Source organism: Argentina silus (assembly GCF_951799395.1).
Source record: "Argentina silus genome assembly, chromosome: X".
Taxonomy (NCBI): Eukaryota; Metazoa; Chordata; class Actinopteri; order Argentiniformes; family Argentinidae; genus Argentina; species Argentina silus.
The window spans coordinates 44,901,208-44,928,803 of NC_139653.1; the positions used below are offsets into that span (position 1 = coordinate 44,901,208).

Genomic DNA, 27,596 nt, shown 5'->3' on the forward strand with positions numbered 1-27,596 from the left:
TTACAATGAGCTCGTCCTCTGATTTCTACCTCCACCAGCCTCCACTAAATCCTCCCCAACTTTCACAATACCGTTGTAATTCTGCAGAAGCACATATTTCCCCATAATCATCTTTATTTTGACCGTGAGTTATTTCAATAATGATTCACCAGTATAACTCATTATCATAACTTCCCTATGCCTTTTTAGGCAAGAGACAATCGCTCATGAAGCACCTTCTCCCAGTTGAAAATGTACCCGTAAAAGTAACAATAAAGTAACACTTGGATAGATATCTATGTAACAGAGAAAACCCATCATACAGTAGAATGCTATAAGGTGTGCTTGTAAACCAGCCATAGCTAAAGGTATCTACTAGATGGCAGTGATCGTCTAATGACAGCTCAGTAAAGCACTGATTGACCTATTACTTTTTACACTGACAACCAAATTCACTATGTTTAGGACATAACATACAATTTGCACAATTTGACTCTCTGAACATCAACCATCTTAAAAACAATGAAACACTAATAACAATATTTCCTGAATGTGCAAAAACAACCCCATTATATGAAAGCTTCAACAACTACCGTTAGAGTGCAAAAATTAGAGTGCATTAAGTCCAGGGGAGGCTAGTGGAGGTAGAAATCGGAGGACATCTCTCATTGTAATGCATGGAATGGGATGAGGAATGGTATCAACCACACGATTTCTATCTCCACCAGCATTCACTGATGGAAGTCTATCCCCAGCAGCTGGAGGGAGGGATGGAGATGGAGATGGAGGTCTTCTGGAGTCAGACGCACACCTTAATGTCCAGGTGAGACCGGCTCTTCGAGTACTCCTTCAGTCTCTTGACTCCCCCCTTAGTAAACTTGTTGTCAAACATCCTGAAGAGAGGGAGAGATGAGATGAGAAAGACATGTGGTAAGAACAACAGCTTTCCTTCCTCCAGGGGAGGCTATTGGAGGTAGATATAAAGACGTATCAATAAAAATACAATTATAACACAATAGGCAATAAGTGTAAGTGTAAGGCATACTTGTGAGTGCCTGCATGTCTGCGTGCATGTATGTGTGCATGCGTGCGTGTGCATGTGTGTGTGCCTCTACTCACCAGAGTTCTTCCAGTGTATTGTTCTCAATCAGGGCTTCTATCAGAACCTCTACTCCCTCATCAGTGATCAGGTTGTCACGGAGCCTGAAGAACACAGCAGTAAGTCAGCGACTAAGTTACTACAATGACATACAAATAACAAACTGTCAAATACTATCCTCTGCAAAATTCAGAGCTGCCTCATTGTCACCTGATATCCTTCAGCGTGTGATTGGTCCTCAGCAGATCAGCCAGGCATGCTGCCCCCATGTCCCCGATTTGATTAATAGCCATCCTACCAACACAGAATGATGGATTCGAACGATTGAGTGTGAAGGAGACTTCATTCAGTGTAGTTTTGATACCATTCCTCATTCCATTCCATGCATCACAATGAGTCCCTCCCCCAGTTTCTACCTCCACCTGCCTCGCCTGACGTACACACCTGAGGTCCACCACTGTGTGGTTGTCTTTCAGTCCCTCCGCCAGGATCTTCAGGCCCTCACAGCCCAGACCCGTCCTCACAATCCTGCAGTCAGAACAATAACAACCTGAGATACCTTTCTATTACATCTCACTAGCACCGGAGACAATTTGCACTGACTCTCTGAACATCAACCATATACTATATATATATACACACACACACGCACACGCACACGCACACGCACACACACACGCACACGCAAACACACACACACACACACACACACATACATACATACATTGTACAACATACATCCTGGATCCTGTGCATAAGATCAATGAACTTTGACTTGACTGATATCCATCTAAGCTTGTGTGTCTGCGTCTACAAGCCTCCACTCACCACAACCTCTCCACCCGGCAGTCAGGGCTCCTTAGGGCACTGGCCAACACTGCTGCTCCCTCTGGACCCAGGGGGTTCTGGGCCAGCCTAGAGGGAGGACACAGGGATATTCTCTCTTACAATCTCACTCTTTTTGCATGATTATCATTAATGCTAAAATACTGTATCTTACAACTAAAAACATTCAATAATAACACACAATTTCTCTCTCTCCATCTGTCTGTCTCTCTCTCTTGCTCTATCTCTCTCTCTCTCTCTATCTCTCTCTCTCTCTCTCTCTCTCGCGCACTCTCGCTCTCATTTCCTGGGTCACTGAACACATTAAACTATAAAACACAGTACAGTACATACTGTGACATGTTATTTTTAAGCCTGATTTAAAGAGAACAACAACACACAAGAGTGAGTTATACACACACATGCGCAAACACACACACACATACACCAACGTATACATGCACACACGCACACATACACAGCCACAGCCACAGCCACAGCCACAGCCACAGCCACAGCCACAGCCACACACACCCACCCACCCACCCACCCACACACACTCATTGAGTGAGTTGTAGCCCACCTAAGGGTGCTGAAGAGAGGCAGAACCGGCAGCAGTCTCCTCAGTCCCTCCGCATCCAGCCCCTGGGACTCCAGGTGCAGCTCCTGCAGGTCTGGGATCAGCTGCAGCAGGAAGGCCAACTCACTCCAGTCCTTCTTAGCAGGACCAGACTGATCTGAGACCTGCTCCTGGGCCAGGACTCTGAGCCACCCCTGCAGCCGCTGGGCCAGGCCTGGGTCCTGGGCTTCATACAGGCAGTGGCAAACATTAACCTGTCTCTCTGGGCTGAGACGGCCACTCTGGAGCTGAGAGTGGAGCAGGGGCAGGAGGAAGGGTGGCAGGGGAGGGAGAGAGGGAGGAGGAGAGAGGGATGACGAGGGAGAGGGGTGTTTGGAAGAAGATCCTTTCCGGAAGAGTCCATCCAGGATGAAGCGTGTTTGAGGCACCAGGAGACCAGATACGAACCTGACAGGAAGTTCAGAAAAGAGATCATAAAGATCTAGAGTGTTGGGATTTGTACGATGCAACATTCACCAAAAGATAAACGAATATCAAATATGTTTTTTGTTGGTGCGTGCTCGCTGTCCATGTCTTTATTGTCTCTCCTTTATTTACTTTGGCATTATAGTGTACATTCACCAAGATTCAAAGAACATTCATTTTAGAACACAGAATTAATTCCAGAATGATTCTAGAATGAGACTGAATGACTCCACTTACCTACAGAAGAGATCCATGTGTCCGGACTGGTGGTGTTCACCCCAGGTAAAAGCCTTCTTCACATACCTGCGCAGGAGTTGTTTAGGCCTGAGTAGCTTGTTAGTGGTGGAGGCTAGCGTCCTGAACAGGGCGGCGCGGGGAACCAGGGGTAGGTCCGGCTTTAGGCCTGAAAAGGGGTCTGTCCCTGAGAGAGCCAGCAGGACATAGTAGAGAGCTGCCAGGAACTCCTGCAGGCTGGTGTGGATGAAGTGGAAGCTCCGCTCTAAGGTGAGGGATGCCCGGTCCTCTCGGAGGAGCTCCACCAGGAAGACCTTGGACAGCTCGCTGCAGTCCAGAGAGAAGGACCTGAGGTCAGCTTGGTCAAAGAGGAAGCGCCGCTCCAGCAGACCCTTAAAAGTAAGGGAAGCACAGATATGTACATTTCATTTTCAGGGTTAGGAGTTTCGATCCCTGGCCAAGTCATACCAAAAACGTTAAGATCTATCTATCTATGTATCTATCTATCTAGAGTGAGCGAGTGAGTGAGAGAGAGAGTGAGCGAGTGAGTGAGAGAGAGAGAAAGTAAGAGAGAGGGACAGTGAGATAGAGAGAGAATGTGAGAAAGAGAAAGACAGAGAGAAAGACAGAGAGAGAGAGAGAGAGAGAGAGAGAGAGAGAGAGAAAGTGAGTGAGAGATGTTACTGTACCTTGAAGGCCAGCGCCCCCAGGTCTCTGAGTACAGGCCTGAGCTTCTGGAGGAGCCGTGGGGCCTCCTGCAGGCTGTGGGGGTGGGAGCCTTCCTGCCTGGTCTCTCCGTGGAACACTAACACTGACTTGAGGAAGCAGCAGTAGATCTGAGTGATGGTAATGGCTCTGGCTCTGGTGGGACCTCCACTCATTAGCACCACACTGGGGACGGAGGTGGAGGTGGAGGTGGAGGTGGGATTGGAGGTGGAGGTGGAGGTGGGGTTGGAGGTGGAGATTGCTGGAGGTTTAGCAGCGGCAGCGGCAGCAGCTGTATTGGACTGCGTGATGTTATGCTGGCTAGCTGGTGCGGTCGCTCTATCTCCAGGCGTGGTAATGTCTGCTAGGAGCAGGCAGGAGGCGCCCTCCCGCAGGGCCGTGGCTACAATCCAGCAGAAGGCAGGGATCCTGCACATGAGCTGGAGGGGCTTGTGGGAGGAGACGTACCCCCAGACGGCGGCTGCCAGCTGGGGGGAGCCGGAGGCGGCGGCGGCACCAGAGGAGCCGCTGCAGGTGTGCTGGAAGTACAGCTGCTGCTGGAGCGGAGAGAAGCCCAGCACGCTGTAGAGCTGCGTCAGCAGCTGAGGGGGGACCTTATGTACAGCGTGGGGCCGAGAGGTGACTAAGATGGAGATGCCGGGGAGAAGGTGCCCCTTCAAGAGGTTCACCACCATCTCCCCGACACCCTGTGCCCGTTCCGGGTCGGAACACTTGGGGCTCCGGTCGAAGTCCAGGGGGAAGCGGAACTCGTCCAGCCCATCTAAGATGATCAGGATGAGGGCAGTGTGGGACAACAGGACCTGGGGGAGGATAGGTTTGAGGTGGCTGTAATGGAGGGAGAGGAGTTCTAGAACACTCTGGGGCTCTGTGATCAGATTCAGCTCGCGGAAGGATAAGGAGAGGACTATTTTCTGCGAGGCGGCGTCCCCTGCCCACTCCTGAACTAGGCGTGTCACCACCGTGGTCTTACCGCTGCCCGCCACCCCCGACAGCAGAGTCACATGATCTTCTCCTGGGACGGAGACCAGACTCCGCCACACGTCTGTGAACGTACACACCTGGAAAAACACACACACACACACACACACACACACACACACACACACACTTTCAGCACTTGCCGATGTCTTCCTGTCATTAAAAAAGCCCTTTAAATTAAATGACAGAAATTAAATTAAATTACATGGTACAGTATAAGGAGTTGCCAGGTTTGTGATATTACACAAAGTAATGGGAATACAGAAGAGTCCTGTTACAAATAATGAAGTACACAGGAATGGGGGCAATGTAATGTTAAGTGTGACCATCAAGGGAGGCTGGTGGAGGCAGAAATCAGAGCACAGGCTCAATGTAATGCATGGAACGGAATGAGGAATGGTATCAAACACGTTGTGCCACATTCCATTCCGTGCATCACAATGAGCCCGTCCTCCGATTTCTACCTCCACCAGTCTCCCCTGGTGACCGTCATTTCTATTACCTGGTCCTGTCCCCCCCCTGCCTCCAGCCCCCTGAAGGCGTCTCCAACCATGGCCGTCTCATGCTGGTACTGCAGGGGAACGGCGTAACCCACACGCCGGGACAACGTGATATCAGTGAAGCACCCGGCCTCTCCTCTTTTGGAACCCCCACCCCTGAGGCTCAGATAGTCAGTGGGTGTGTGCTGCTTGCCTGCTATCTCCTTGTGTTTCCTCAGGATGACCTCCAGATAGTTCTGATTGTTCTGTCCTTTACCATCCAGAGGCTGGTCCGCCTCCACCCCCTCAGACTCAGTTATCCCGGTGTTCTCTCTCTGTAGAACATGGAAGAAGGCCCGGCAGGCTTCTTCTCCTCGTCCGTGGAGGACGTCCAGGAGGGTCCTCATACGGTCCCTCTCCCCCAGGGAACCCCCACCTCTCACCAGGCTGACGTCCTCCTCAGTCAGGGCACCCATCTGGTAGAGCTCCTCCTGGAGGTGGGAGATGCGTTGGCTCCACACGTCCACCAGCTCCACTCTGCGTTCCTGGAGGGATAGACTACACGGCTCCACCACTGCCATTGCGGGGAATAGATTCTCTTCTCACCACTGGTGGTCACACGGAATAGCGTTTGGTGGGAGCTGTCCTCTTAGAACATGTAAACCGTTTAGGAGAAGTGGTTTGTTGATGAGAGTTGTTCAACAAGTTGGGCTTAAGTCCTCTTCCTCTTTCTTCTCTGAAATCGATGAGGCAGCATAAATTGGCAGCACAAAGCTCCACACTTTCATCAGTCATTTTATTCAGATAATTAAATATTATAGAATTTGTTACAATTCCATAATCAGTGTCATAAGCTAGTAACACTTCGTTTGACTAATCAGATAACACTATTCGCCATGCCACCAATAACGTCTAATCGTCAAAATAAATGCTAAGTAGTGGTATTTAAGATTAGCCCACTACAAGTAGCGATATCAAGTAGGCTTAGTTGACAGTGTCAATAAAGTACTGTAGGCTAATGACTTACCACCTAAAAACTACCGTTGAGAAAGTGAAACTAAAAAAGAGCTTTCAGAAACTTTCCAAAACGATTATAACTAATTGAAGAGACAACACAGAACTAGCTAAATTGACAAAGAGCCGTTATTTGAGATTATAACTATATCCTAGTGTTCGATATTTAGTCTACCTCGTCAATTAAACGACTCGAAAAAGTGTTATAGATCTCAGCCAAGATTTCATCATCGGGCTACTCCTCTTTGTATTGCGCAACGACTACTTTTGGATTCGTGTGCGTGCTTGCTGTGAAGCTATTGTGTCTGGGAAGAAGATGAGGTTGACAATTTGGCGTCATTATTATTGATTGTTTGATTCATTAGGAAAACGACATGCGGTTCAGGTGAATGTACATGACTGGCAACTATTGGATATAAGGCATGTCTGTCAACCTATGGAATTGACAAACCCACCTCTAGACAGGGTGACATAAAGAAGAGCATCACCCACTTCCCCCCCCCCCCCCCAAACACAGGTTATACACAAAGAAGGAAAGGAAAAAAGGACACAGATACAATCATTTATAAATGTTAGGTTTATTTTAATGTTTTAGTACAGTATCTTACCTTTAGTGTGTTATACAAGGTGATGCAGGTCTGATAACATATGTATTGTAAATTATTCAACATAGGATTTTAGTTTGAGACAGGCGTGGCATAGATGATTTATGTCAATTTTAAATGTGGAATCTGTTGTGGTAATGTTTACATATTGCGTTTTACATATTTTTCCTCTGGATTAAGTTACATCAAGGAGGTATTTCTCACATAATTTCCATAAAAATCACGTTGTATTTTTTATCAAACTCAAGGCACATTAGCAACATTATCTTGAACAAGACAAAATGCATCTTACGTTTCACTTTTTTTTCAACTTGGCTCAAATCTCGCACTGAAGAACAACAAAATATCTCAAAAAATATCAGGAAAAAAAAACACTTAATTGACACAATTATCATACAACAGAAAATCAACATGAATCTACTATTGCTTCTTTGGCTATAGTGTCAGTGCAGTAACACACACACCTTATCTAGGCATATTGCACCTGTCTTTGCCACACCTGGGTCAAAATGGGTCTATTTCGCTTTCTTCACTTGCACCTGTGTTTGCAAGATTTGCTCTTCCGGTGATATTCCATAGCTTTCATTAGACCAGGTAAACTGCATCAAGCACACCCAGGGCTGATTTCCCAGACACAGATTAAGCCTAGACTAAAATGCATCTTCAATGGATATTTACTATTGAACATGTTATTTAGTCCAAGACTTTTCTCAACCTGTGTCTGGGAAAAAAAAAGCCCCCAAAGTACTCGAATGAAAACTAATAGTATTTTGACCCAGGCCCAGTCTTCCCGTCTCATTGGATTGTCAGCTGTACAGGGTTCAGAGGATGGATCAGAGAAGGAAGGACCAGAGCAGGGGAGGCTGGTGGAGGCAGAAATCGTAGGACGGGGCTCAGTGTAATGCATGGAATGGAATTAGGAATTCTGTTCCATGCATTACAATGAGAGTGGCCTCCGATTTCTGCTTCCACTGGCCTGCCCCGGATCAGATGGCACTCGAGAGGCAAAACAATGAAACAGCACAGACACTGTCAAGTAGCTCCCACCGTCTTCTTTTTTTTGGGGGGGAAGTATAAATGAGCGTTTAATGGATTTAAATTCAGTGTCACAACTAGTCCTTTCAACAGACTTCTGGTTTGTTCAAGAGATTGTTGAGTGTTAGGCTACCAAGAATGTACATCACGGCCATCCATGTGTTTTCTTTGACGAAGCCCAGCACTATATCCTCCTCAGAAACAAACAGAGGTGAGTGAAGTAAAGAAACACTTTAAGTGTTCTACCTAACCCTAGTTTCTAGCAGAACTGGACTGAGCTGGTACTAGAACTCTTGGACACACAGGAGAAGGGAACGGATCCATTCCAAAGATGGTTCGAGAAGCTTTACAACTCAACTCTTGACGGGAGGGATGTTGGAAGTGCAATGTCTGTCAGTGTGTGTATGGAATATGTCTGTCTGTCTGTCTGTCTGTCTGCCTGCCTGTCTGCCTGTCTGTCTGCCTGTCTGTCTGTCTGCCTGTCTGCCTGCCTGCCTGCCTGCCTGCCTGCCTGCTCTCGAGACATCCTGAGTGCACACAGATTTGTCCGACAACAATCAACTCCACTCCACCTCACCCCATAGTGTCATTGTTTAATTGGTATATTAACATATAAATAATCCATTAACAACAACTTTGTCAAGGACAAAGGCACAAGAGTCTGGTATACAAACAAAAAGAGAGACCAATGCAAAGCAAAACACATTTCTTAATCTTTCTCTCTTAAATTTTCTTTCTCTTGCCTTTTTCCTCATCTCTTTCTCTCTTCCTTATTCTTCTTCTCTGTATAGTAATTGTAATGACTCAACATACTACTCACCACAATGATTTGGATGGCCGTCTCAAAGATAGTAAGTGACAGCGAAATACAGACCTCCCCTCTCCATTCCTGCAAATGTGCACTCTTCACACATCCACACTACTGTAGTTCACTGCTAACGTCCAACAACCTCTTGAATATTGTCTCCGACACAAGTAAGAAAAAATAGCTTTCTTTTTTTTTCTTCATGAGTTTCTCTGCCTGACTCCCCCCCTGCTCCACAATAGCTAGCCTACATATCATCGGCCCTATGTTTCACAATATCTCCATGTTAACACAAGCATATACAGTACTGTCCCCCAAATGGTTAAAAAAGGGAGCAAAGTCTATGATGCTGAGCAGAATTGTTTTTTTAAAAAAAAGAATTAAAGAGAAAGAAAGCAAAGGAGACAGATTAACCCTGATTTTCATAGACGACAATTCCCCAATGTCATCTCTTTCACTCTTAATCCCAATACACACTCATCGTTTGCTTGGTCATAATCCCAAATTAAGCAAGATAGACACACGGTGCAAACGCACCTCAACATTGTTATTCGTTGGCTTCATATATAAAATCATAATATTCAAATAACTATTGTATTAATAATCCCAAAAATATATATAAACATAAATATCAATTAGTTTTTGCTGGACTTTCATATTTGGAAGCACATGCCATTCATGTAGCGAGAGCTGGCATTTTGATTGGCTTAAAGGCAGAGCTTGTTCTGCACTCTGCGGTCATGTGTGATTGGTGTATAGGAGAAGTCTTCCTGGAAGAGGACTTCCTCGGTGTGGTCAGGTGGTCGGACATGTCCATCATCTGGAGTTCAGGCGAGGGGCAGTCTGAAACACATAGACATCATAGAGGTTAAAGGGATGGTTCACTTTTTTAACACCTTTTATTAGCGGTTAGCTAAAGTTAGCTAAATTAGTAGTGGCTATTTAAACAACTCTGAATCATGGATTACACTGGTGCCGCAATGACATGTCCTGACCACATCATTCCTCTTGACTGTAACCCTATACACAAATCAACTGATAGATACATTTCCAGTTCTCTAATGGCTAAAGTGAGGATCAGGGGTTGGGGAATTCAAGATCTGTGCCTATGGTCAGCTTTGTATTTGTATCCCTGCAGTCCAGTGGAGGCTGATGGAGGTAGAAATCAGAGGACTGCCTCATTGTAATGCATGGAACCCAATGAGGAATGGTATCAAAACACCATTCCTCATTCTATTCCATGCATTGCAATGAACCAGTCCTCTGATTTCTACCTCCCATCAGCCTCCCCCTGCTGCAATCCCACTCACCACAGAGAGGTGGCCGTTCTTCGCCTTGGCAACCAGCAGCTCCGAACCAGACGTAAAGTCTATGATCCCTTCTTTCCCCTGAGCCACTGTGTACTTTATACTGCTTAATGGAGAAAGAGAAGGGGGAGGGGGAGATGGGGGGATGGTGAAAGAGGGACAGAGAGAAAGTGGGGTGGGAGGCTCCTTTAGTATCAAAATAAGTCATTTTGTAATCACAGTATTCAAAGTTAGCACCTAAGTATAACAATGTGCTGTGCTATAATGTGACGTCTCACCTCCCCTGGTTGATGTTGATGTTGTTGATCTTGTCAGCGCAGATGGCCACCTTAGTGAGGGTTTCGATGATGTGGTCGCTCTGGAGAACTACATCTCCCTATGGACCAGAGGGCAGGAGAGGACAGATAGTTATGAGTTCAAATCACATCATGTCGCTCTGGAGAACTACATCTCCCTATGGACCAGAGGGCAGGAGAGGACAGATAGTTATGAGTTCAAATCACATCATGTCACTCTGGAGAGCTACATCTCCCTGCAGACCAAGTCATGAGGCTAAATTGTGTCTTCTGCTGGATGGCAAGATAGTGACGTGATCTAAGTAGCTAAGCCAACAATTGAATGATTACACTGATACAGTATGTCAGACAGATCTGGGGTTGCCATTGGTTACAGCATAGTGATCGTGTGAGGCCGAGCACTCTATCCCACCTTCTGTTTGTTGTCTTCACTGGGCACGTGCAGAACGAAGACGCCGTCACTGAGAGAGCTGACAGAGATACCTGCGGAGAGAGAGCAGCAAGAGAGATGAGCGCTTATAACAGCACTGTAGAGGGTCTTCAATCGCTCTAATAGCACACTTCTCTCTAACTGTAGTTTCCTTGGCGTCCACATGAGCTCTCACCTTTGAGAGCAGAATAGTGGATTACCTATCTCTGTGAGTTCTCACTTTTGAGGGCAGATTAGACGATTACCTATCTGTGGGTTCTCACCTTTTAGGGCAGATTAGAAAATAACCCATCTGAGGGTTCCCACCTTTAAGGCCTTATTAGACTATTACCTATCTGTTGATTCTCACCTTTGAGGCCAGAGTAGTGGATTACCTATCTCTGTGAGTTCTCACCTTTAAGGTCTGAGTACTCGATGCGTTGCTTCAGTTTGCCCTCCTCTACAATGACGGCGCTGTTCGCTGTGAGCAGGAGTTGTCTGAGACGAGCCTTGTAGCCCTTCCTGTCATACTTGGTCACAGGGACCGCATACTGGAGGAGGGAGAGGGAGGAATGGAAGGGAGGGAAGGAAGGTGGGAGGAAGGGAGGGAGGGACAGGAAAGAGGGAAGGAGGGGAAGGGAAAGCAGAGCAGTGGACGGGGGAAGAGAGGTGGGAAATTGCAGTCAGACTCAATTACGGGTTGCTAAACACATTAATAACAACCCAAATGATAGCCCAAATCTGGATTATATCCCAACTGATACATTAGCCACAGAAGCACAGAACAGTCTTCCAGTAGTACTAACCTTCATCTTCTCACTGCCCAGAGACTGCAGCACCTTGGCGTTGATCTCCTCTCCATCTGAGCAGAGGGAGGCACAGAGGGAGGGTTAGAACCAGATACAGACCCCTGTGCGTGCGTGCGTGTGTGTGTGTGTGTCTGTGTGTGTGTGTGTGTGTGTGTGTATGTATGTATGTATTTATGTGTGATATGTGTCTGTGTGGTTGTATGTGTGTACTTACTGAGTCTTGTGCCCACGAACAGTTTGGGGACACTCTGGGGGTAGTTGTCCTTCTTGTCCTTAAAGATCTCACTGGCCACCATCTTCTGCTCCAGCTAGAGAATCAACACAGCACAGAGGTGAGACAGGGTACAGTATGGTACTCAACACAGTATGGTACTGACAGTCTGGGTAGAACAGGTTGCTACTTTATGAACAGTAACCAGTGTATTTCAAATTCGTCTTTGGTTGGCTTTGGTTTTACCATCTAAAATGTAACTAATTTTGTCTTTATAAGACTCTTAGAAGATAATCACTTTTTGGGCTCCAAATTGTTAAAATTGGGGCAAAGTTGGCCATCTTTACCTTAATATTTCTAGTAGACGCAATGAGAAATGATTCAATGGGAGTTTTGCGTCTACTGCGTCTAGCGTGTCAATGACATGCAATGCAATTTCAACTCTGAATGAATAATTACAGTTTTCTCAAAGCCATTGTTAAAATCAAACTACAATAAATCAAACTAGAATAAATCATGCTACAATAAATCAAACTAGAAAATCATGCTACAATAAATCAAACTACAATAAATCAAACTACAATAAATAAAGCTACAATAAATCATGCTACAATAAATCAAACTACAATAAATCAAACTACAATAAATCATGCTACAATAAATCAAACTACAATAAATCATGCTACAATAAATCAAACTACAATAAATCATGCTACAATAAATCAAGCTACAATAAATCAAACTACAATAAATCAAACTACAATAAATCATGCTACAGAGCATTCTGAGTTGTAAGGTATTGTTTAGCTCTGCTCATTTGTTCAACTCAAGCAGACAAACACAGCAGGTTCCAGCAGGTTCTATACCTGGTGTTTCCACTCTGGGTTGATCTTCTTGCAGTAGCTCCAAACCATGTTCTGCATACACAGTTTACGCAGCTGTTCTGAAGCCTGTCGGACAGAGATGGTCTGGTTATTATGGTCTGTTTTAAAATGTTAAATCATTCTCTTTGTTCATGGTTGTTGTTTTACCTCAGTGTGTGTGTGTGTGTGTGTGTGTATGTATGTATGTATTTATGCATGTGTGTTACCTCAGAGTGTGTGTGTGTGTGTGTGTGTGTGTGTGTGTGTGTGTGTGTGTGCCTTCATGCATGCATGCGTGCGTGCGTGCGTGTGTGTGTTACCTCAGAGAGAGCGCATGGGGGGACAGGCCAGCTCTTGTCCAGGACCGTCTTGGGGAGGTTCCTGCGTAGTTTCATGAGGAAGGAGTAGCGTACGTAATCCAGGAAGTACTCGTTCTCTGGGCATCGCTCCTTATGGCGATAGATGAAGCCCTTGATGAACCTGGGAAAGAAGAGGGTGAGATTAAAGGCGTAATCTGGGATTGGAACATTAAATTAAATTAAATTAATGATATATAGCCATTGATTCTTGCCTCAAGAGTTTAACCATATTAACTGTCTAACCATATTAGAACCCAAAATATAAGCTTGTATAACTCCATTGTAAGCAATGTAATTGTAAACAAACACTGTATAGCTTCAAAACTAGGGCTGGGCGGTATCAATTTTTTCACATCTTTATACCGTCCTAAAATTGGGTAACAGTGATATACCGCAAAAAAAAAAAAAAAAAGTCGCGGGGGGCTGGTGGAAGCCGTCTTTGCTCCATATATTTAACCTACATTGAAAAATGGAATTATTTATGTGGTGACTGCTATACCGTATGACATTTAGCCTAAACAATCATTTAAACTTTACATCCCGATCACAGCTTGACAAACTAAACTAAACTTGTCTCATGTGCTGTCTTATAGACTAGGCTATCATTTGTCTGTAAAATATTGATTTAGTTACCGTTATGGGACTATGTTCTGGGAGTCCTAATTCCGTTTGCTTCTTTTTGAGCTCTCTTTCGGGGCCAGCTGTGAGAAAAGGCGGCGGTAACGGCACGGCAGACTCCAAGGGCCGGCTCTGTCCGTTGCCTCTGGTCCTGCACTGCGTTTGTCACCGACAGATAGAGGTTGTGGCCAAAACAGTTGAGGCCTTCCCTGATGGCGGCTGCAATCTTGCAAATAACCTCGTCCAAATCTGCAGGCTCTCTTTTATCGTCGGATCGGAAGCCGAAATACTGCCATAGGGCAACAGTGGCGTTTTTTAGGGACCAAGTCATTAGCGCTAGTTATCTTTTTTTTCTCCTTCTCTAACCTTAGGTGGGAGAGGTCGCGTGCAACACCCTAAAAGTTACGCTTGTAATTCTTTCTCCGACCACGCTGGCAGTGTCGCTGTTACACGTTGTGAATTGAAAAACAGCGCTTAATTTGGCAGTTAATAAGATTTCCAAGATAATGGAGCAGACATTTTCTGACGGTATTGAAAAAAAAAAAAACGTAGACATTTTCCAATGCCGCGGGATACCGCATTAGCGTTATACCGCCCAACCCTATTCAAACCATGGTTAAAACTATCATTGTGATCTCATGGACGGTCAGCCCTTCATCCACAGCTCTATGTAATTGAGAGTCATTACACTCTTTCACCAACCCCATCCCTCAGCTGTTTACCAAAGTGACAGGGAAACCGCTTTGTTGTTGTTTGAATCCCATATGGCCCCTTTGATAGAATATAGTAGAGTAGAACAGAATAGTTCATCGGTTCTAGGAGACTTTGAGAGGGCTTGGTGAAAACCACTCCCTACTCAAACATCTATCAACACATTGATACAAACATACTGTATTCACAGTCCTCCAAAATGTCCAGATGAACCGGTAAACATTCAGCTCCTCCTGTACCATAAGGTATTCAAGCCACCCCATTAACCGTATTGGATGTTTTCTCCTGACATTTAGCAACACTCCATTGTCTGCCAGTGCTGACATGAGACAATTTCACAGCCTTCCAAAATGTCCAGATAAAACATCTTTTAATGTAACGTTGGCAACAACAACACTCCATTGTCTGCCAGTGCTGACCGTGTAAGACCTAGTATCCTCGTGGGTCACAGACCTGCGGATGGTGTTGGCCGCCTGCCTCCGGAGCTGTGCCCGCCTTCGTGCCAGGATGCCCCTCCACCAAGCCTGGATCACCACGGCTGTGGGAGGAGACAGAGGACAGGGTCAAGACGCAGCACCAAAGTATCCAACTGGGCCAATTAAACCCCTGGCCATGCTCTAGTCTAGGTGAATCCACGAATGCAGAGCAGTGGAGGCAAAAATCGGAGGACGGGCGTTTGACGCCATTCCCCATTCCGTTCCATGCATTACAATGAGCCCGTCCTCCTATTTCTACCTCCACCAGCCTCCCTTATGTGGCGGTGAACAGGAGGGGATCCTGTACCTGAGAGTCTGAGTTTGCGGTACTTAGTCTTCTGGCTGTAGCCCTTCCATCCTGCCTGTAGTTTGGTGGCTGGGGAGGAGACAGAGACACTGTTACAGGTAACTGAGTGTTCAGGTGTGTGTGTGTGTGTGTGTGTGTGTGTGTGTGTGTGTGTGTGTGTGTGTGTGTGTGTGTCTCTCACCAAGACTATGCTTTCTGGTCTCCAGTGCTTCCTCAGTAGCAAACAAGGTCTTTGGGAAACGGATGAAGATTTTTGTTCTGTAAAAACATTGGATTAAAACAAGAAACATTGAATTAAAACATAAAAGAATGTGATGGGTATCTGCCAATCTGTGTAGAAGTGTGTGTAGTGTACGTATCCATGAGTGTGTATGATGTACCGACCTCCCCAGTTTGTACTCCTCAGGTTTATAGCCCAGGTGTTTGACCAGAGCAGAGACTCCATCAGCCAGACGACCCTCCCAGCGGGGCCAGGTCTCAGGGCACAAAGACTTGTACCTGACAGGAATAACACACACACACACGCACACACGCACACATGCACACACACACACACACACACACACACACACACACACACACACACACACGTTCAGACATCAGCAACCGCTAGGCTAGCTGTTATCATTGAGAAGACACCAGAGGGATGCTATGCTATGCTAGCTGTTATCATTGAGAAGGCACCAGAGGGATGCTATGCTATGCTAGCTGTTATCATTGAGTAGACACCAGAGGGATGCTATGCTATGCTATGCTAGCTGTTAGTGCGAAGCCATGCTGACCTCTGGAGGAAGGTCTCGTAGCGGCGGCGGTAGGCAAAGCCGGCTCTCCTCACGCGCAGATTCTCCATCAGGCCCAGATACTTCACCTGGTGCCTGATCAATACCTCGTCAAAACGCCCTGGGGGGAGAGTGAGGGAGGGGGGAGAGAGAGAGAGGTGGAGAGAAAGAGGGAGAGAGAGAGAGAGAAAGAGATGGTTTGTTACAGTAATATTTTTTGTTACAGTATTTTGAACAGTAATGATAATCAAGACAATGATACAAATGAAACACTTTGGATCGAGCTGAAAAAGAGGAAACTAGCAAATGGAATATAAAGAATATAGGAGGGACAGACAGACAGACAGACAGACAGACAGAGACAGAAAGAGGCAGACTGTAAGAGACAGACAGACAGATAGAGGCAGGCAGGCAGACAGAGACAGACAGACAGACAGAGTCAGGCAGGCAGGCAGGCAGGCAGACAGACAGAGGCCATCTATTGAGATAAAAACAAAGAGCAGCTCCATAAACTAACAAACACAGTGTGAGTTACAGTGTAGGACAATGCGGCTAGTGATATGCCTGAGAACAGTCAAAACACAAGGTCCTGACTCATTCACGAGAAAGAATAGCTACCACTGGCACAGATACTTGTAACATATAACATTATATAAAATATGGAAAACAACGAAATTATAAAATAAATAAAATTGTTCCTCTCTTTGGCCCCGTACCCCAAAGCCCCCACCCCATTCTGAAGTTAGCAGGGAAAAAGTTTTTGTCACACAATTTGTTTTCTAACGTCACGCTTGATGCGTAGTATGACCTCGTCCAGTGTCATCTTCGAGGTGAAGCCTGAGGTAAATGTTGTCAATCTTCGGATGGGACAATAAAGTCATATGCGGGGAATTCCAGTGCCAAACACGTAGTGTAGTGTATTCAACAAGACTCCCGTCTTTCCTGCTAACAATGTCACACCCTGGGCATGTGGAAGACGACGTGCGGTTCCTTCCTACCTGCTTGTTTGGCATCGTTGGGCTTGATGCAGCGGACGTACGACGGCTCCTTAGACATCAGGATTTCCATGAGCTTCGCCAGACTGATCTTGAACTGGGTCGCTGCCTGGGGGGCAGAGACAGGCACAGAGGAATGGGTTAGCGAACAGGGGATGAGAGAGGAGAGGAGAGGAGAGGAGGAGGGCAACAGAGAGAGAGGAGAGACGAGAGGAAAGGAGCCGTGAAGAGAGAGTACCAAGTGAGGGATGGAGAGAGAGAGAGAGTGTGAAAAGCAGACAGAAGAGAGTAGAGAAGAGGAGAGAAAGGAGAGCTGAGAGCTTGCTGGCCAGAGGCAGACTGACGAGAACACAAGTCTCAGTGTGCAGGTCGCCCAAGCAGTGACAGTGTGTGTGTGTGTGTGTGTGTGTGTGTGTGTGTGTGTGTGTGTGTGTGTGTGTGTGTGTGTGTGAGGCAGGGAGAGAGCGTCCCGTCAACAATGCAGACCAACAATCAACAACAGTAGCCCACACACCCTCAGCAAATGGAAAGCTGTGACTGTGGGCGGTAAGGGAGGGGCTACAGTGGCACAGAGAGGGGTGTGTGCATGTGTGTGTGTGTGTGTGTGTGTGTGTGTGTGTGTATGAAGGGCACCCCAGCGTCAGGGCATTCCTCTGTGTGTGGGCTGCGAGCAGAGAATCCCCGTCACACTTCCCACAGCGATTGAGTGGAAAGGGAGAAAATACGCAGATGTTGTTTCAGAGAGTGTGAGAGAGAACTCATGTAATGTGAACTCATCAGTGTTTGAATGTGTGTGTTTCTGAGAACATGTTTAAGAGCCTCGCTCTCCAAGTGTGTTACCTGACCTGTGTCTGGGGTTACATCATGTGTTTGCGTAAAAGTCAGGGCTGTGCAATACAATCAGTACAGCAGATTATCGAGATATTATTGTTCACAATACAACATCGATAATCCACCCCCTAGCATTGCATCTCTTTTATTGTAATTAACTTTTTTGGGGATGATTTCTTCCATGAGTTATTAATCAATAATGTATTGTACACATACTATTGTACAGACTGCTACGGTGGTACAACGCAATGCAACAGGTAAAATTTTCAGTTACATATTAAAATTTCAGTAGTTTTAGAGTATGTAGAGTATCGCAATGTATCACCATATAGTATGGTATCGTGACCCATGTATCACCATATAGTATGTTATCGTGACCCATGTATCACCATATAGTATGGTATCGTGACCCATGTATCGTGATACACGTATCCTATCATGAGGCCCTTGCCAATACTCAGCCATAGTAAAAATGTCTTTGTTCATGTGTGTTCCTATGTGCTGTGAGTGTGTGACCTCTATGTAGTGCAGCTTTATGGGAAATGTCTGTTCTCATGTGTTAGTGTGTGTGTGTGTGTGTGTGTGTGTGTGTGTATGTGTGTGTGTGTGTGTGTGTCTTACCGTCTCAGGCCGTTTCTTGTCTGTCAGCTCCTCCCTATCAAAGCACTGGGTCAGGATCTTGTTCTCCGACTTACACATGACCTACACAGAAGACGACAACCAGATTGCATGAGAACCATACACCAACAACATCAGTGGAGGCTGGTGGAGGTAGAAATCGTAGGACGGGCTCATTAAGGAACGTTTGATACCATTCTTCATTCAGTTCCATGCATTACAGTGAGACCGTCCTCCGATTTCTACCTCCACCAGCCTCCACTGAACAACATAGACAGAGAGTCTGTGTTTAGAATTGACAGTGTTTTCATTATCATATCATCAATGTCCCAGTAATCCAAGTATTTTTCCATTCGCTCTGAACTTTGCCTCACCTCCTTCAAGTTCCGGAAGAGAAGGTCATTGTTCTTGTCCAGAAAGCCTGGAGGGGGGAAAGAAAAGAGAGAAAGAGAGGAGAAAGAGGCAGAAAGGAAGAGAGAGAGAGAGAGAGAGAAATAAATAAATAATAAAACACACGCTGCCCATATATGGTTGTAAAAAAACACAATAACCCTCAACTATGAACATCAACACAACAAACTTAATGGCCACAGCATACCACTCACACACACACACAAACACACACACACACACACACACACACCGTTGACGTTGTAGTTGACCTCCCCAGCATAGTGCAGCAGTCTGAACTCCTCTCGGCCCATCACCTTCCGGGTCTTTCCGTCAGCCAGCTTGTGACTATTGGGGAACACACACACACACACACACACACACACACACACACACACACACAGACACACACACACACACACACACACACACACACACTCACACACACACACACACACAGACACAGACACAGACACAGACACACACACACCCACACCCATAATGCTTTAATATGACGTCACTGTACATCAGGGGAGGCTGGTGGAGGTAGAAAACGGAGGACGGGCTCATTATAATGGATGGAACGGAATAAGGAATGATATCAAACATGATGCTGTACATCCACTCTCTTGTGTGGGGCTTGATTCTCATAATCCTCTTTTCTGTTGTGATTTATGGGTCACTTGCCCGGACACAGATTACGCCTATTCCCCAACTGAAAAGCATCATCAATGGATTTTCCCTGTTGTTTTTTTTTGTGTCTTGAAAACCGCCCCTCATGGTCTTAATGCAGCCAAAAAAACAAAGCCAGTGTCAATGTATTGATATATTATTTTGTGGCGTGTTTACTTAACTGTGTTAAGTAACTTAACTGGGGGGGGGGGGGGGGGGGACACAGCCACGGTCTCATGAGAAAGCCTGCTCTATTATGATTGACTACAGCCTGTTAACAGACCGAGAGGAGTGGTAGGGAGGAGAGAGGGTGATGAGGTGAGGACAGAGGAGGGAGAGAGGAGGGAGGGTGATGAGGTGAGGACAGAGGAGGGAGAGAGGAGGGAGGGAGGAGGGAGGGTGATGAGGTGAGGATAGAGGAGGGAGGGAGGAGAGAGGGAGGAGAGAGGGAGGAGAGAGGGAGGAGAGAGGGAGGAGAGAGGGTGATGAGGTGAGGATAGAGGAGGGAGAGAGGAGGGAGGGAGGAGGGAGGGAGGAGAGAGGGTGATGAGGTGAGGATAGAGGAGTGGTAGGGAGGAGAGAGGGTGATGAGGTGAGGACAGAGGAGGGAGAGAGGAGGGAGGGAGGAGGGAGGGAGGAGAGAGGGTGATGAGGTGAGGATAGAGGAGTGGTAGGGAGGAGAGAGGGTGATGAGGTGAGGATAGAGGAGTGGTAGGGAGGAGAGAGGGTGATGAGGTGAGGATAGAGGAGTGGTAGGGAGGAGAGAGGGTGATGAGGTGAGGATAGAGGAGTGGTAGGGAGGAGAGAGGGTGATGAGGTGAGGATAGAGGAGTGGTAGGGAGGAGAGAGGGTGATGAGGTGAGGATAGAGGAGTGGTAGGGAGGAGAGAGGGTGATGAGGTGAGGATAGAGGAGGGAGAGAGGAGGGAGGGAGGGAGGTGTGGGACAGGGGAAGAGGTGAGGGGAGACTCACGTGATGAAGTGGACGTGGCCCCCTACTGTGTCCTCCAGCTTCTCCAGGAAGGTGATGTCACTGGCGTCACCTGGTCTGAGACACTCCTCATCCTAATGGGGGGGGGGGGGGGGCAGAGAGGGGGGGGAGGTGAGAGAGAGAAAGAGGAGATTAAGGTATTGGAGAGGTTTAAGATATCAGAATCAGAATCAGAATTCTTTTATTTGGCTAAGCATATTTGCATATACAGGAAATTGACTTGGTGAGGTTGGTGCATGGACATGAAAACAAATAGCAAATATTGACAAGAAATTTACAAAATAGCAAAATATTAACAAAATAGCAATAACAAATTTACAAAAAAGAGCAGCAGAACAATACATCTTGTAGGCTGTGTGAGACTAAATAGCAATGAGGCTAGAGGCTGTACAATTGTAATATTAACAAAGTATTGATATTGAAAATCGGGAGTTTATAATTAAACAGTAATTAAACAGTAGTAAAACAATACAAAACAATTCTCACCAGAATGGAGATGATGCCTTTGAACTTCTCCTCGACCAGGTCACAGATGATCTTGTTGTTGAAATATTGCACTGGCTCCCACTGCACAACAGAACAGAACAGAACATAACTGCATTGTTAATAGCCCCTGGTAGAAGCCAAGAGGAACTATTCCCATGTTTTTTTTTTACGGTTAATAAAACAAAGCATTTGTAGAATGCAGAGAATCCTGAGCAGAAGGCACATTCTCTGAACCCACTCGGCATTATGTGGTCACAAACGGACCTTCTTAGCCCGCTGCTACTGACCAAACAGGGACTAGCGGGGACACATCACTCTCACAGCAGTGACAGAGGACGGGCCCACGTTTCACATGTTAGCTTATAATGTCCCCTTTGACGGGTGACTCATTGGACATGCATTCATCTGTCCCACGGCTCTCTCCACTCTGTGTCCCCTTCTGTATACTGAACACTCGGGTGTTCTACAAGCTGTGTCTTTAAGAGACAATGAGAGAAAGTAGAAGGGAAAGGAGAGAGGAGTTATAAAATAAGAAGTGTGTGTGTGTGTGTCTGGTGTGTGTGTGTGTCTGGTGTGTGTGTGTGTGTGTGTGGTGTGTGCGTGTGTGTGTGTGTGTGTTTGGTGTGTGTGTGTGTGTCTGTGTGTGTGTGTGGTGTGTGCGTGTGTCTGGTGTGTGTGTGTGTGTCTGTGTGTGTGTGTGTGTGTGTGTGGTGTGTGCGTGTGTGTGTGTTTGGTGTGTGTGTGTGTGTGTGTGTCTGGTGTGTGTGTGTGTCTGGTGTGTGTGTGTGTGTGTGTGTGTGTGTGTGTGTCTGGTGTGTGTGTGTGTGTCTGTGTGTGTGTGTGTGTGTGTGTGGTGTGTGCGTGTGTGTGTGTGTGTGTGTGTGTGTGTGTGTGTGTGTGTGTGTGTGTGTGATGTGTGAGGGGTTTCTGACCGTGATCCCCTCTGCCTCGTACTCCTCCTGCTCAGACTTGAGCGTGAGCTCGATGAACAGCTGCTGGAGCTTCTCATTACAGTAGTTGATACAGAACTGCTCAAAACTGCAGGAGGAAAACAGATACACACACAGACACACACACACACACACACACACGCACATGAACGCACACGCACAAACTTGATGAGGCCTTGAAGCATTTCTACACTCAAGCATACAGTGCCTTCGGAAAGTATTCAGACACCTTCACTTTTTCCACAAAGGTTCTGAATACTTGTACACAAGGTATTTCTGTATTTCAATTTTAATAAATTTACTGAAATTTCGAAAAACCTGTTTTCGCTTTGTCATTCTGGGGTATTGTGTGTGGATTGATGGCAAATTCTTTTAATTTAATCCATTTTAAATCGAGTCTATAACACAACAAAATGTGGAAAAAGTGAAGCGGTCTGAATACTTTCCGAAGGCACTGTATCTTGATATTCAACGTACAGTTGAATGCCAAACTAAACCTTCACAGCAGTATTAAAAAAAAAAGCAGTGAACGTGTGAGAGAACTGAAGTGCTTGAGTAACTGAACTGTGCATTATAATCCTAGTCAGTGATTGGTAGAGACATTACCATACCTGTTGTGCTGGAAGACTTCAAACCCATAGATGTCCAGCAGACCAATCACAGAAGCGTTCTTTTGGGACTCATCCTAGAAAACAAGAACCACAAAATAATGAACTCTGCACAATGATCACACCATATCTCTCACAGCAAACATTGTTAATATTAAAATATGCATAAAATCTTATAGCAATCGCACATAATCATCTATTATAGAAATGCAGTCATTTAGTACTGTATGAGTGCGAAAATGCTGCCTGACATGTAGTATCATGCTGAATCCGCCAGGTGGGGATATATACTACCGAGTACTGTATCTACTACTATCTAGAAATGGAGAAGAACACATCGGAGGTCAAGAGTGCAGGCCCATGCTGTGTTCAGGATCTCTCTTTCCCGTCTCTCTCCAGGATTTGCACGTGTTCACTCCGCCTCAAAGATTCTAAAGCACTGGGAGTGGTGTAAGCAGTAGGCTGAAGGGGGTTTCTAATAAAACCATTCCTACTCAAATAAAATACATTCCTTCTCTGAGGGAGAGCACCAGAGTGTGTGTGTGTGTGTGTGTGTGTGTGTGTGTGTGTGTGTGTGTGTGTGTGTGTGTGTGTGTGTGGCGTTACCTTGTAGGCCAGAGACACGTTGATCTTGTTGACCAGCCAGGTAAAGGTACGTCCGTACACAGCCTTGGACAGAGCGTCACGCGCCGATGCTGCCTGCTCCATTGTCAAGGGGCTCATCAACTAGAGAGCAGAGACACACACACACACACACACACACACACACACACACACACACACACACATACACACATACACACATACACACATACACACATACACACATACACATACACACACCAATAGTTATTAGACAATACTTTTCCATGGCCAGTGTATTGGGAAACCAGTATGTTTTCTCAATGTAGGCTCAAGAGCCTGAATTGCATTAAAAAGATGTGTTGTGTGTTAAGAGATTCCTGCATACCTCCTCCCCCTTGGCTATAATTGTCTTGTGTGTGAGGGCTTCTTTCAGCACGGAACCATCCACTCCAATCAACTGCAATGCCACAAGGAAACAGTTTTAGCATTACCTGCCATTGGTATTAACAATCACATGAGCTGAGTGAACTATGGCGTAACGTAAGGGACATTGGTATACATCAGTGGAGGCTGGTGGAGGTAGAAATCGGAGGACGGGTTCATTGTAATGCATGGACTGGAATGAGGAACGGTATCAAAAGCCTGTCCTCTGATTTAAACCTCCAGCAGCCTCCCCTGCTGGTGGTTCTGTGTCTCACCCTGGCCAGATATTTGATCTGTGTGTCCGTTGTGATGTAGGCATTGCCACTCTCCTCCGACCCATACTGAACATTCCCCAAGTGTAGCACACTGGCAATAATGTTTAACAGCTCCTGCAGAGAGAGAGAGAGCAGGGGCGGGGGTGGGGGAGTGTGGGGGGGGGGGGGGGGGGGAGAGAAAGGGAGAATGAGAGGGCGGAGGGGAGGGAGAGAGGGAGAGTGAGATACAAAAGGGATAGAGAGAGATAGACAAGAGATTCCATATTAGACAAGATAAGATTACATGCATTTTATTGCACGGTGCAAAAGTACAACGTTATCTTTATAGCAACATGTATCAGATTAAGCTATCTTTGTTTGACGTAGGTTATAAAAAAAAAACATTTGATAGAGGGGTTCACAGTTCTACCCAACCCACTGACACACACACACACACACACACACACACACACACACACACACACACACACACACACACACACACACACAGTATACTAGGTACACTCCTGCTTGTCTCTATGTGCTTCTATAAGCAGTATAATATATACTGAGGTCTGGATCTGAGCCCAGAGTCATGAAAATGCTCCCACGCAGAGCACAAATCAGTTCTCACATATACATACACATACGCACACACACACACACATACACACACAGCACAAATAATTTCTCACATACACACACAAGACTCCCACGCAGAGCACAAATTAACACACACACACACACACACACACACACACACACACACACACACACACACACACACACAATACAGAGAGGCACATAGGGAAACACAACAACATGACAGAGGGTGTCACCAGAAGCACTGACCACAAGCCAGACAGGTCTGGGTCTTATTGCCACATGGGGAACAACATCAGTCATGTTGTCATTAGGTGAGGTAACCAACCACACTGCATGAGAGGTCATGTTTATTTATGTATGTGTGTTATGAGTTATGTCCAGGTGGTGGTTTCATACAAGCAGTGTGTGTGGGGTGGGGTGGTGGTCTGGACATGGATCACACATGCTGTCCAACCTCTGTGTAATGTTTGCAGATAGAAATGGGATGGATAGATCTGGCATGACTCACTTAGTTACCCTACATGACATATCTGTTACACATAATATTTGCAACTGACTGTTCTGGAATGTTGGCACGGTGTGTGTGTGTGTGTGTGAGTGAGTGAACAGGCCCCGGGTGAAATGTCACAATGAGCAGGTACATACCTCCACGTCGTCCTCGTTGAAGCCAATCACAGACAAGGCTTTCCTCACAACCTTCCAATCACTGCGGTCGTTGATGGAGCTCACCTTGGGACAGTTCCCCTGAGACACACACATAGAGACAAAACACTGTCACACAACTTCATCAAGAACGGATTACAGACCAGTAAACACCCAATATCAGCACACGCACACACGCACACTCGCACACACACACACACACACACACACACACCCCCCTCCAGGGCTAGAGGACCTCCCTCCCCTGAGGACTGAGCACAGCGCCACAGCAGCAGCATCAGCTGTATAGACTAGGGGCCTATTAACTAGGCCTCCCACAGGGCTCCAGTCACAGAGTTGCACGCAGCACACAGAGATAACAGAGAGACCAACCATGCACAACAGGCAGGAGGGGGAGTGAGAGGGAGGGAGGGAGGGAGGGAGGGAGAGAGAGAGGTAGAGAGAGAGAGAGAGAGAGGTAGAGAGAGACCTGGAACCATAAACACCCAAGAGAGAAAGGGAGAGACAGAGGTAGAGAGAGAGAAGGAGAGACAGACATAGAGAGAGAGGGAGAGACAGAGGTAGAGAGAGACCTGGAACCATAAACACCCAAGAGAGAAAGGGAGAGACAGAGGTAGAGAGAGAGAGGGAGAGACAGACATAGAGAGAGAGGGAGAGACAGAGGTAGAGAGAGACCTGGAACCATAAACACCCAAGAGAGAAAGGGAGAGACAGAGGTAGAGAGAGAGAGGGAGAGACAGAGGTAGAGCTATACAAAGACAGATGTAATAGATCTCACCTTGACCAGGTACTGGTACTGTTGGGGGTTTCTCTCCAGGCCCAGTCTCCTGAGCAGGTCCTCCTCTCCACCCTCAATGAGCTGGTAGAAGATGTGGAAGTTCCTCTCCCCATGGTTCTGGTGGACCACCCGGGACTTCTCCAGCAGGTAGTTGAGGATGTGGCCCCCCACTGGAGCACCCTGTCGTCGGGCAAAGAAGGAGGGGGAAAGGGGGTAGGAGGAGGAGGAGGTGGAGGAGGTGAGGCTGGGGTACTGAGACATACACAGGGTAGATACAACATGCAGGTATGTAACCCCCCCCCCGCATAACCACCCCCCCACAGAGAGGAGCATGGGAATAGGCGAATGAACACAGCAGTTACGACCAATACAATATTATACGATACAATAGATATAATATTATGTGTTACGTTGGTGGGTTTAATAATAATACAAAATAGAGGTGGAGACGGTATGGACGGTATTGACAGAAATATACCGGTATAAGTTTAAATACCTTTTTCACCCAGTAATACCTTATACCTGTCCAACCCTCCAGACGATCACACAGCACTCACCTTGAAGTCAAACTGGATGTCCATGTACTTGCCAAATCGGCTGGAGTTGTCATTGCGCAAGGTCTTGGCATTTCCAAAAGCCTTGGAGGTGGGAACATGGGAGGAGAGGAGGAGGAGAGGAAGAGGGGGAAGGTAGACAGATGAAGGGAGGACAGAGAGGGAGAGAGGAAGGAGGAAGTGAGGTAGACAGAAGAGGAGAGAAGAGAGGAAAAGAGTAGAGAGAGAGAGAGAGAGAGAGAGAGAGAGGGAGAGGGAGAGAGGGGAAGGAGAGACAGAGGTGTTAGTGTAGTCAGTCAGCAGACCTGCTGGGCTGTTGTCTGAGGGAAGATTAGAGGGCAGGCCAGGCCCTTCTGCTACACACATCTGGAGTCCATCTGGACACCCGACAGCCCAGCCACAACACACACACATACACATGCACGCACACGCACACACACACACAATCACAGCCCAGCAACAACAACAACAACAACAACAACAACAACCCTAGACGCACATCTCTAAGATGAATAAACAGGTGAACAGACCTATAACACTACTATTAACATTCTAGAGTGCCAAGAATGCATAAATTATGATGCAACTATTTGTGTCCAATCAAAGTACTGTTGCTAGGTAAATACCACATAAAGCACTTGGCACTTGTCACCACTAGGTGGTGAGTGTTCCAGAATTCTTTGGCAGTTGGTGAGTCAGTAACAATGTGATTCTGGCCTGCCTCCAGCCCTCTCACCTCCAGGACCGGGTTGGACTGCAGCAGGCGATCTTTGACCGTCTGGACTTGCTCGCTGGCGGGACACGTCACAGCGTAGTACTGCAGGATCTTCTTAGACGCCTCCGTCTTCCCGGCACCGCTCTCTCCGGAGATCAGGATACACTGGTCCTTGCGCTCAGTGCGCATGGAGCGGTAGGAATTGTCAGACACAGCGTAGCTGGAGAGATAAGGAGAGAGACCTGGATGAGAAGAATGGCTAGAGAGATGGAGAGACCTGGAGGGATGAGAATAGTGAATGAGAGTGAGATGGAGAACAGTGGCTAGAGAGATTGAGAGAGATGGAGAGAAGAGTACCTAGAGAGATGTAGAGACCTGGATGAAAAGATATAGACGCAGAGAAGAGGGGCTAGAGAGAGACGGACAAGGAAGGTCCAAAAACTATGTTTACTGTGTGGAAATTAAATCATGTTAGCAGCTCTTTTAAATCAATAGAATAGGCTGCATTC

General features: G+C 46.5%; 2 protein-coding genes across 3 annotated transcripts in view; both read right to left on the bottom strand.

The window, feature by feature from the left end:
* Positions 1–34: 34 nt before the first annotated feature.
* LOC310822819 (NLR family CARD domain-containing protein 3) lies at positions 35–6,511 on the bottom strand. The gene is made up of 9 exons (XM_083695339.1): positions 5,389–6,511; positions 3,872–4,966; positions 3,186–3,574; positions 2,487–2,930; positions 1,907–1,993; positions 1,523–1,606; positions 1,289–1,372; positions 1,099–1,182; positions 35–872 (listed from the first exon to the last, which is right to left on the bottom strand). The coding sequence occupies exons 1-9, from the start codon at positions 5,944–5,946 to the stop codon at positions 779–781; spliced, it is 2,919 nt and encodes a 972-aa protein (XP_083551465.1). The 5' UTR covers positions 5,947–6,511; the 3' UTR covers positions 35–778.
* Positions 6,512–8,595: 2,084 nt separating this feature from the next.
* The window catches only part of LOC310822123 (unconventional myosin-Ic-like), a 44,762-nt gene continuing 25,761 nt past the window's right edge, over positions 8,596–27,596 (bottom strand). Inside the window, exons 4-32 of one of the 2 annotated variants that reach the window (XM_083694438.1) lie at positions 27,109–27,307; positions 26,376–26,456; positions 25,819–25,998; positions 25,023–25,121; positions 23,793–23,906; positions 23,480–23,551; positions 23,116–23,235; positions 22,513–22,586; positions 21,884–21,989; positions 20,952–21,032; positions 20,448–20,539; positions 19,057–19,151; positions 18,788–18,834; positions 18,417–18,497; positions 16,968–17,073; positions 15,973–16,090; positions 15,575–15,688; positions 15,372–15,448; positions 15,191–15,259; positions 14,861–14,945; positions 13,040–13,199; positions 12,723–12,806; positions 11,860–11,953; positions 11,643–11,698; positions 11,252–11,387; positions 10,840–10,910; positions 10,410–10,507; positions 10,135–10,234; positions 8,596–9,667 (exon numbers count right to left, since the gene is read on the bottom strand). In XM_083694438.1, the coding sequence (XP_083550564.1) occupies positions 9,641–9,667; positions 10,135–10,234; positions 10,410–10,507; positions 10,840–10,910; positions 11,252–11,387; positions 11,643–11,698; positions 11,860–11,953; positions 12,723–12,806; positions 13,040–13,199; positions 14,861–14,945; positions 15,191–15,259; positions 15,372–15,448; positions 15,575–15,688; positions 15,973–16,090; positions 16,968–17,073; positions 18,417–18,497; positions 18,788–18,834; positions 19,057–19,151; positions 20,448–20,539; positions 20,952–21,032; positions 21,884–21,989; positions 22,513–22,586; positions 23,116–23,235; positions 23,480–23,551; positions 23,793–23,906; positions 25,023–25,121; positions 25,819–25,998; positions 26,376–26,456; positions 27,109–27,307 (2,836 nt within the window). In that variant the 3' untranslated portion in view covers positions 8,596–9,640. Of the gene's footprint in view, positions 9,668–10,134; positions 10,238–10,409; positions 10,508–10,839; positions 10,911–11,251; positions 11,388–11,642; positions 11,699–11,859; positions 11,954–12,722; positions 12,807–13,039; positions 13,200–14,860; positions 14,946–15,190; positions 15,260–15,371; positions 15,449–15,574; positions 15,689–15,972; positions 16,091–16,967; positions 17,074–18,416; positions 18,498–18,787; positions 18,835–19,056; positions 19,152–20,447; positions 20,540–20,951; positions 21,033–21,883; positions 21,990–22,512; positions 22,587–23,115; positions 23,236–23,479; positions 23,552–23,792; positions 23,907–25,022; positions 25,122–25,818; positions 25,999–26,375; positions 26,457–27,108; positions 27,308–27,596 lie in introns of both variants that reach the window. The other variant, XM_083694437.1, reaches the window with a different exon arrangement.

Excerpts from the sequence above, each read along its gene's own strand:
- LOC310822819 (XM_083695339.1), bottom strand. The coding sequence starts at position 5,946 with ATGGCAGTGGTGGAGCCGTGTAGTCTATCCCTCCAGGAACGCAGAGTG. Across the intron at positions 2,931-3,185 it reads CACATGGATCTCTTCTGTAG|GTTCGTATCTGGTCTCCTGG; the intron begins GTAAGTGGAGTC and ends ACTTCCTGTCAG. Across the intron at positions 1,183-1,288 it reads CACACGCTGAAGGATATCAG|GCTCCGTGACAACCTGATCA; the intron begins GTGACAATGAGG and ends TGTGTTCTTCAG.